The sequence below is a fragment of the Asparagus officinalis genome, chromosome 5, assembly GCF_001876935.1.
Source record: "Asparagus officinalis chromosome 5, Aspof.V1, whole genome shotgun sequence".
Taxonomy (NCBI): Eukaryota; Viridiplantae; Streptophyta; class Magnoliopsida; order Asparagales; family Asparagaceae; genus Asparagus; species Asparagus officinalis.
This window is the reverse complement of record NC_033798.1, coordinates 121,645,108-121,654,668: the sequence shown is the minus strand read 5'-3', so window position 1 is coordinate 121,654,668 and position 9,561 is coordinate 121,645,108. Positions and strand designations below refer to the sequence as shown.

Genomic DNA, 9,561 nt, shown 5'->3' with positions numbered 1-9,561 from the left:
ATATATATATTTATATATATATACATATATTTATTTATTTATTTATTTATTGGTGTAAATTAGTAGTTCTGTTCTTTCCTAATACATCCCTAGTTTCACTTATATTATCATGATGTTATCAGGCTGCAATAATGGATAAAAGAAGTGTTGAGTCAAAACTTGCAAAGTTGAGCCAAGAGCACATGCTACTAGAGAGTAGTTCCAGGAAAGAGAATCTGGTCGGATCTGGTAATCGGAATGGAACTGATGTTTTGGTTGTGGGGAGCGTAAGAAGTGGATCAAATAGTACGCAGGTATTTTTCTTTTGATTTGAAAAAGGAAGTGCCATTAAGGCTCTTTAGGTTTCTTGTTAAATTCTTTGCTTTTACTTGAAAGAACTTCTAAAATCAAAACATAAAAGACTTTGCCTCTGTTAAAGTTGAGAACTTGAACATAGAATTTAATATATTGGTATTTTGTTTTGGTCCTATACTTCTGAAACAGGCACTCAGCAAGCTTCAAGAAGAATTGAAGGCGTTTAGAAATGACTTGCATGCGTCGAAAGAAACTACTAAGACACTTCAAGAGGATTTGAAGACATGTAGAAATGAGTTGGATGCTTCAAAAGAAACTGCCAAGACACTAACGAAGGAAAAGTTCTTGCTTGAGCAAAAGATTCAAAGACTTGAGAAAAAGAAAAATGATGAGGTCTTCTACGTTTCTTTTAACTCACATGCACACATCCCTTCACACGTACTTGCATCATTTAAACTGAACCTGTTGGAGTTTATTTACATTGGACTGCCTTTAAACTGCAGAAGAGCATTGTAGAGAAGAATTTCGAGGATGAGCGCAAAATGCTAAAGCAGCGTATTGCAGAATTGGAGAAAAGATTGGAATGTGCTACACAAGCATTAAGTGTTGCTGAATCAACCCTTGCAGTGCGAGATGAGGAACTTGATGCATTGCAAATAAATATGAAAGAGTTAGAAGAATTGCGAGAAATGAAAGAGGTATTATCACTTTTATGTTTTTATATAAGCCTGAGCCAGAGATGTAGAATTTTGTTATTCTTATGTTTCTGACTTCACCATTTTTCTTTTAAGGCCAAATTTAGATGTTTCAAAAGCTTTTATGACTGATTTTGTTTGAACTTCTTGTCAGGATATTGATAGGAAAAATGAACAAACAGCTGCAATTTTGAAAAGGCAAGCAACACAGTTGGTTGAAATTGAAGCACTTTATAAAGAGGAACAAGTTTTGCGGAAGAGATACTATAATATGGTTGAAGGTCTGCAAAAAATCTTTGTTTATTATCTGTGAATAAACATATATTCAGAGTCATGTAATGATATATCAATTGTAATGATATATTAATAACTCTTATTGTGTCTAACATCTAACTCGTGAATTTACAGATATGAAAGGAAAAATTAGAGTTTATTGTCGTTTACGTCCATTGAATGAAAAGGAGATTGTTGAAAGGGAGAAGAATGTAGTTTCTAGTGTGGATGAGTTTACTGTGGGACATCCGTGGAAAGATGACAAGTTAAAGCAGCATACTTATGATCGAGTTTTTGAACAAACGGCTTCTCAAGATGAAGTATTTGAGGACACAAAGGTAATTTTAAAGTTTATCCTTCCAAAATTTTGGAACTTATATAATTTTAGTTAAATGTTTTATGTACTAAAAGTCTTTAACTTCTTCTTTATTGTCGTATAGTATTTAATACAATCAGCAATAGATGGGTACAATGTATGTATATTTGCGTATGGACAAACTGGCTCTGGGAAGACTTTCACAATTTATGGTTCAGAAAATAATCCTGGTCTTACCCCAAAAGCAACTGCTGAATTATTCAAAGTGATGAAGCGAGATAATAGCAAGTACTCATTTGCTTTAAAGGTATTATTTTATTTTTATGATGGGAACTTCATTGTGATTTCTCTAAAAAAATTTACAGGTGTTATTTTATTATCGAAAGTTGGTATAGTTTCTTTTAGTTATCTTACTGCTATAGTCAATAAGCATTTTTTAGTACCCTTGAGATTATGCAGAGCCTCTTCCTGTATTATTGAATTGAGGTATAGTTGCCTTCTAGTCTGATTCTTGTACTGCTGTTTTAATCTGACAATTGGAATATATTGCTTTATATTGCAGGCGTATATGGTAGAACTGTACCAAGATAATCTTGTGGATCTCTTGCTACCAAAAAATGCAAAACGCTTAAAGCTAGAAATAAAAAAGGATTCTAAGGTAACATACTCTTAACCTGGAATCACTGTGCAGCAGTAATATACCCTTTATTTGTATTTATTTTTGCATCATCAGCATTATGTTTTTAATTCCTCATTTTCTCACTATTTCATTTGCTCATTTTAACCTATATGTCACTAGTATATGACACGTGCATAATGCATGCGATAGAAAAGGGAAATGCTCAGTAAGAAAAGATCCTAAGTGTACTTCCATTGGATCTCTTTTTGTAAGTTCTATTGGATTCATTACAAAAAATTCAAATTAATTGCATCTTGCTTTTATTGCTTGGAATATTGTATTTTTAAGTTGAACCAAGCCAATCCTTTAAGCCATTTATTATTGATCTGGTTCTAAGTTTTTAATAGAATGCTCTGATTCTAATTAAAGATTTCTTTAATTTGACGGTCTAAACGGGAGTAACCAAGTTCTTATTAGGAGAAATGTTATCAATTTAAGTTACTAATTTTAAAATATCAGATTTGAAAAGTTAGCATTAAATTAAAGGAAATTCAGGGTTTTAGATATAAGAAGCTTTTTTTTAATCTTGCTTTCGTGTCATCTTTGACACGTGACTCTGAGGTCCACCAGACGAAAGTCTCTGGACCCAACAGAGATGGGGGTGGGGGTGTGGGGTTTGTTGGGGGGGGAGGCAGAGGCAATGCACAAAATGACTAAAGTATCCATGTCTTTCATTGAAATGACCTCAGATCCTTCACCAACTTGAAAGAACAATTGCCTAATCCTTCACTTTTCTATGCCCTCACAATATTCTTCATAGATTAGTATAGATAAGATTATTCCATTTGTTCACTGAAGTAATTTTTTCTGAGTCTGAGCCGTTAAATTCCGGAATTTCCTCTTTGAAGGTTGCCGCACCTTAACACACCTTTAACACAAAATCGTACTTTTAGCAACCCTTACCTGTGATCATGCTAGCTGAGTGTTGGTTATGAACTACCCACACATCTTTTGGAACACCGATGATATTTCTTGTAAACTAGTAAATTATTTATCTGAAAGATAGCTGTGAACTGGGTTCAAGACATCGAAGATGAAATTTCTTTCTATGTCCGGAAATCTTTGTTTTCTTAGCCTCAATTCAATATTTAGTCTAAAGACCATCTGTGCAGCTTGATCTTGGGAAATTCTGACCCATGACTCCAAGCAAGGGTAGAATATCTGATTGCTGTAGGTCACTGAAATGCATGATAAGTATTGTTACATTCTGATTAAAGATAATGAGTTACCTTGTTATGTGTGAGAAGTGAAGCTGTTACTGCATCCTGAGCCAAATATTTGCATGATAGCACTCAATGAAAGGTTGAGCTACTAAGAAAACTGCTAAAATATTCATAGAGAATTTTAATTTTCAAGAGCTTTAGCTTATCTCAATTTATCTCAAAGTCATGTTTAATTTGCACTTGTTATTTCTTTATTGTCAGGGGATGGTCTCAATAGAGAATGTGACTACTGTCCAAATTTCAAGTTATGAAGAATTACGAGCTATTATCATGAGAGGATCAGAGCAGCGACATATTGCTGGTACCCATATGAATGAAGAAAGCTCGAGATCACACTTGATTTTTTCAATTATCATTGAAAGCACCAATCTTCAAACTCAATCTCTTGCCAAGGGAAAGGTAACATGTAGTGGTTTTGACATTGAATAACTATTGTTATTTGCGCATCATTTTATTTTTAGTCCAAACTTCTCATAATATAAAGGGAGAAGAATAATATATGTACACAGTTGTCATAGGTCAAAACAACATTCTTCTTGCATAAATAAACATATGAAGGATGGTAGTTGTTTTCTATTTTCAAGTCGCATACTTTGATTTATAACTTTATAGTGCATTCATTCAGATAACGAAGCTCTATATGTGTTCTCAAGTTTTACTTTTCAATGGGCTATTCTTTTCATTGTCAAGTCTTTTGCGAAAGAAATTGCTTTTCAGAAGCATTAGTTGTTACCCGTGCGATGCACAGGATTAAATTAATATTCTTATGTGTATTAGACTTTTGGGTAAAAAGAGAGGATAAAGATAAGATTTTTTGGAAATAGAGAACAAAATGAATGATTTATAGGAAATTGAAAGATTAAGAATATGGATTTCCAAGATGTAGAGAATAGAGGATTAAGATGAGATGGTGAAAAAAGATTATTAATTATTACATATTAGAGCCCTTAGAATTTGCCAAGTGGCAAAAGCATGCAACCAGGTATTTACTTTATTAGTATAGTATTGATTTGCAGCAAAACAACTTGCATGGGAAGGTACATGTAATTTTCCTCAAATGTTTATTTATTCTTCGTTTCATGAAAACTTCTCCAATCACGACATATAGACCACAATCAATCATTTATATGGATTACATTTGGTTTTCAGTTTTCACTTAGATGAGCTTGAACTTGAATTTGTATTGATTAAGACACATTCTTCATCTGATAATATAATTTAAACTGCAACCTGGCTACAAGCTAGTTATTCTTTGATTCAGTTGTTTCTTAGCTCTATAGTCAATGATTGCACATCTTTATGTGTATTAGTCAATGTTAAGATGTTCATTGTAAATTCATTAATCAATATTAGTTCTAACGGTCTTCATGTAATTTTTGCAGCTTAGTTTTGTAGATCTTGCTGGTTCGGAAAGGATAAAAAAATCAGGCTCTTCTGGCAATCAGCTAAAAGAAGCACAAAGCATTAACAAATCACTTTCAGCCCTTGTAGATGTGATCAGTGCTTTGTCTTCTGATGGACAACATATACCTTACCGAAATCATAAACTCACCATGCTTATGAGTGATTCTCTCGGGGGCAATGCAAAAACTTTAATGTTTGTCAATTTATCTCCAGCAGAGTCAAATTTGGACGAAACATACAACTCTCTGATGTAAGTTCTCCTTTCACGTACTCGTGTCATATTTGGGCTTTTAGTTGCTCAAGTTATTGGAATACTTTATTTAGGCATTAAGTAACTACGGATCCTTTTCTGCTTCAGTAAACAGTACATTGCTTTGATCTATATCTGAACGAGTATCTTAATGCATCATATTGTAAAGCACCAAATATTTGTCAAAGAATCTTGCATTTATCTTCAAAATTTTCTCTTGTAAATCGCATTATTGCTTTTAAGTATCATTTCCAAGAACTAACAAGGAAGTTATGAAACACTCGTCATCATGTTATCCACTTTATGCGCTTGGAATGAAATTTCCAAATCTAGAATCGCTTTTCAGTGTATTATTTTCCGTTACTTTTTAATTTGGACTAAACAATGCTGTTTTTAAAATTGTAGGTATGCATCGAGGGTCCGTTGTATTGTAAATGATCCCAGTAAAAACGTATCCACTAAAGAAGTTGCGCGTCTAAAGAAATTGGTAGCTTATTGGAAAGAGCAAGCAGGGAAGAGAGCAGATGAAGAAGAGTTAGAGGAGATTCAGGATGAGAGACCAACAAAAGAAAATTCTAACGGCCGCCTTTCTGCATGATTACTTACTATTTAGAGTTAACTCTATTCATATGAGCTAAAGTTGTATGCTATGTAGGTGAAGAGAAATGCTACGTTTTTGTTGGTAGCAGGTGGATATGGCTGGTTAAGGAGTTAAATTGAAGGTGTGTTGTACAGGTAGAAGAGGTTAGAAATTGTATTTGTAGTAATGATCTTGTATACAAACATAAAAATTTAGTTTATAATGGAAAAAATGTGGTCGTTTATTAGCTTCATATTTGTTTAATGACCAATTAATTGGTTTATGCTTCAAATGAACCTGTACTCAAGGATGACAAGCATCAGAAATATGCGTTCTCTCAGTTTCATGTTGTACGGCTTATGTTTGGTGCATCTATCAAAGGCATTGTAGTTCTTGTGAAGTAGCCTCATCAGCTCTACGTTAATATTTTGCAACGAAGAAATGATGCATTGAGATGAAATCACGAGGCTAGTATCTAATTCAGACTTTTAATTAGCTAACTCTAACTTGTCAACGATTAGTTCTTTTGCTATAAGAGCTATGCTTCTTTAAGTGGATAATTCTAATCAATCTGCAATTTATTTTACTTCTGTGTTGTATTTGTTTAATTATATTGGCTCGATATGGGTGATTGTAGTGATCCGATATTAGATTGTACCGACGGTAGCTGCTGTTAGTTGCACTGATATTGTATTCTGATTGTACTGATAACGATTGAACTAGTAGTTTGTGGACACTTCATGATGATTGCAATTGCTTATAACTGATAAAAGAACACATGTTGTCGCATCAAGTAAAAAATATATAGAAATATAGACCGACGGAACTTGTTCACGTTCAAAGGTCGGCCTTATGGAAGCTGATGGCGGATGAAGATTTTCTTTTTTCCCGCGACCAACGCGGGACTACGCGCTTGACCACCGACCCCAGTTTGGGACTACCTCATGTACTCCCTTCACCTCTCATTTTGTGCGCTTATAAATTCAATTAAAGAAAAAAGATTTCATTGTCAATTTTAGTTGAAATTTGGACCATTATTCTCCACCGTCTTTGGCGAAAAGTCCTCATTTATTCCCCACCAGAATTCAGATCCCCCCCCCCCCCCCCCCCCTCCCCCCCCCCCCCGTTTAATTATGGACAAGAATCCTCAGCCAGTGCAAATGATACTCATTTTTATCTGCTCATTCTACTAGAATTAGAAAATAACCATTTCTATTTTCTTTAGGTTCTTTTTGTGAGATGGTCATTGTAAAGCGAGCTAGATTTTGGTGTTGTGTGTTTGGTTAAAAAGTAGCTGGCAATTTTCAACTTATTATTATTATTAAGTTAATGACGGAATCCCCGGGCATATTATTATTATTATTATTATTAACTCCCTTACTTTTAGCTTATTCTGAATTCCCGATAACTTTTTTGGTGTTTCAATAACATCAGAGTTATAATGTATGTCGAAATTTGAATATAGCTGGACTAACACACTTCAGCTACTCCCATCCAAACACACTATGTTGCTGTTTACTTTTATAGATTTACTTGTAAAACTTAGAACTATTTTGTTAAATTCATAATAATGAAGCACGAGATTGATGGTCATCCACTAGTTCTACATTTTTTTTTTAAAGTTGGCATCAATACATTAATATTCAAACCTGACTGTAAACTGGTAATACCCGGGTCAACAGGGAAACGGCCGAAGTTTTCAACCCAACTGGGTCCCGGTACTCCCTGTCAAGAAAAAGCTACTCAACCGTGAGGGACATTATTACTAGCTAACAACTGTACGAGACAATACTCCAACTAGGGAAATCTTTTTCCGTTAAATTCCGATATTCAAGTGAAGAAAGATCAAAAATGAAAATTTAATGGAGTCAATTATGAAAACACGCCGTCAAAAATCAAATTTAGATAAGGAGGAGTTGACTTCACATCTCTCCAAAAGTATCCGAGTCTTTAAAATAGTGAATGTATAAGATGGGAATGAATGATAAAATTGGTCTATTTGGACCCGGAATTTTTAATCAAATAAAGAGATTTAAAAGTGCTCTTATTAAATAATGAAGGGGTTCAAAGAGAGTTATCCCTTCTTAATTATCGCCAAAAATAGACTCTAATTCCATCTTAATTTTCTAAGCATAAAAAATGAGAGGGGTACCTCCTGTGACACTGCTAAGAAATCAACCCTCTATTATTTTATTTTATTTTTAGATTGACTTTAAGGGGCTGTTTGGTTGTTTTATGAAAAAATCGAAAATGGAAAACTCACATTTCAACTCATTTCAAGAGATTTCAAGATATTTCCCGTATTTTTTTTGTTTCGCAATGAAATCACCGTCACGTCACCGCCACGTCACATAAGAAACAAATCCAGCCGCAATAGTAACAGTGTTTCGATTTCCATTTCTTGTGTTTGTTTGAACATAAAAATAGGAAATGTAAACCAACTGCAATAGTAATATTATTTTTAGCAATTAAATAATATGTTTTTATTCACCGTCACTGTTTCAACAGTGCTTTTAGTAATTACAAATTCATTGAAGAGATATTTCCAAGTATTTTCAGAGGTTTTTGGTGTGAAAACATTTTTCTCAAAAATCTGACATGACATCCTACGTGGTACCATCATTTCTTTAAATCACAAAACAAAACAAACATGTGATTTAAAATCTGACGTGGAGGGGTCGGTTTTCCTCATTTTTTTAGCAAACAAACAGCCCCTAACACATTTTGATATAAAGTTTTTAGAAAATTAACCATTCTCTATTCCAATTGATTAACTAGGCTAATCATTTCAGACCTCACCTCTGACTCATTAACTAAAAACTTCACTAATCCTCACATCATATTTACAAAGTACAGGATTAAACCCATAACCCCTCCAATAAAATAAAATAAAATAAAATGAAAAAGAGTTCACAAACTAAACCCTACAGCTAAAATTAGTGGATGTCTTCAATATTCATTCATCACCCTCCTCAACCGTACTCAGAGTTCGTCGGAGCGACCTCCTAACCGCCTTCGCCCACATCGAAGCACTCCTCCTCCTCCCAATCTTCTCCTTCACCGACCTCTGCCTCGCCATCCTCGCCGCCGTCGCCTCGTTCGCCACCGGCGCGGGCGAGACCCTGATTTCCCGCCTCTTCCTGCCGCTCCTCCTCGAAGCCAGCGCCATCGCCGCGCTCGCCTTAACGGCCAAAGCCGCCATGTCCTCGCCCGTTAGAGGACACCCGAGCTTGCTTTTGGGCAGAGCGAAGTATATTTGATCCTCTTCGAGGAGATCGTGGGGGTTCAGTGGGGGTACGGAGTTTTCGAAGGAGAGAGAGTCGGAGTTGCACAGAAAGCGTGTCAGATGGTCGATGCCGAGGGCTTTGGAGGCCGTCACGGGGACGGAGTGTTCGGTGAGGGAGCCATCGGTTGCGATGACGATCGCGGTGGTGGGAGGAGAGGCGGCGGCTTTGCTGGTAGAGAAGGAGAAACAACAACCCATGACATAAAATGGATTCAGATCATCTCCACTATCAACAGGCGGCGAAATATAACCGAGTAAAATATTAATGTAAATTTTGTCCCCAAAAAAAATGGATTCAGATCCTCTCCACGACACGATAGACGAGAAAGATGTTGGTGCATACGGATTCAAGGTATTCTCCACCACAGAAATCGGTGTAGATTTTGTAGAAAAAGAGATCGAGTTTATAGGGTGAAAGAGGAGGAAGAGTAGGTCATGAAAAGTATTGAGATTGAAAAAATATTGGGTGTGGATTGATATGGAGAGGGAGATATATAGAGGGTTGCGGTGCGCGTAATAGCTGGAGATTTTGAGATGTTTTTTTCTTTTTTTTTTTGATTT

At 35.4% G+C, this 9,561-nt stretch overlaps 2 protein-coding genes across 2 annotated transcripts in view; one reads left to right on the top strand and one right to left on the bottom strand.

Moving 5' to 3' along the window:
- The window catches only part of LOC109841007 (kinesin-like protein KIN-14I), a 14,482-nt gene extending 8,515 nt beyond the window's left edge, over window positions 1-5,967 (top strand). Inside the window, exons 15-24 of the mRNA XM_020409847.1 lie at window positions 123-293; window positions 484-687; window positions 798-992; window positions 1,144-1,270; window positions 1,398-1,600; window positions 1,703-1,885; window positions 2,141-2,236; window positions 3,682-3,879; window positions 4,863-5,134; window positions 5,540-5,967. Of these exons, the coding sequence (XP_020265436.1) occupies window positions 123-293; window positions 484-687; window positions 798-992; window positions 1,144-1,270; window positions 1,398-1,600; window positions 1,703-1,885; window positions 2,141-2,236; window positions 3,682-3,879; window positions 4,863-5,134; window positions 5,540-5,732 (1,842 nt within the window). The 3' untranslated portion in view covers window positions 5,733-5,967. The remainder of the gene's footprint in view (window positions 1-122; window positions 294-483; window positions 688-797; window positions 993-1,143; window positions 1,271-1,397; window positions 1,601-1,702; window positions 1,886-2,140; window positions 2,237-3,681; window positions 3,880-4,862; window positions 5,135-5,539) is intronic.
- On the bottom strand, window positions 8,517-9,529 carry LOC109843551. The gene has a single exon (XM_020412486.1). The coding sequence runs from the start codon at window positions 9,196-9,198 to the stop codon at window positions 8,671-8,673; it is 528 nt and encodes a 175-aa protein (XP_020268075.1). The 5' UTR covers window positions 9,199-9,529; the 3' UTR covers window positions 8,517-8,670.

Bases quoted from the DNA above. Each gene is read 5' to 3' on its own strand.
- LOC109843551 (XM_020412486.1), bottom strand. From the start codon at position 9,198: ATGGGTTGTTGTTTCTCCTTCTCTACCAGCAAAGCCGCCGCCTCTCCT.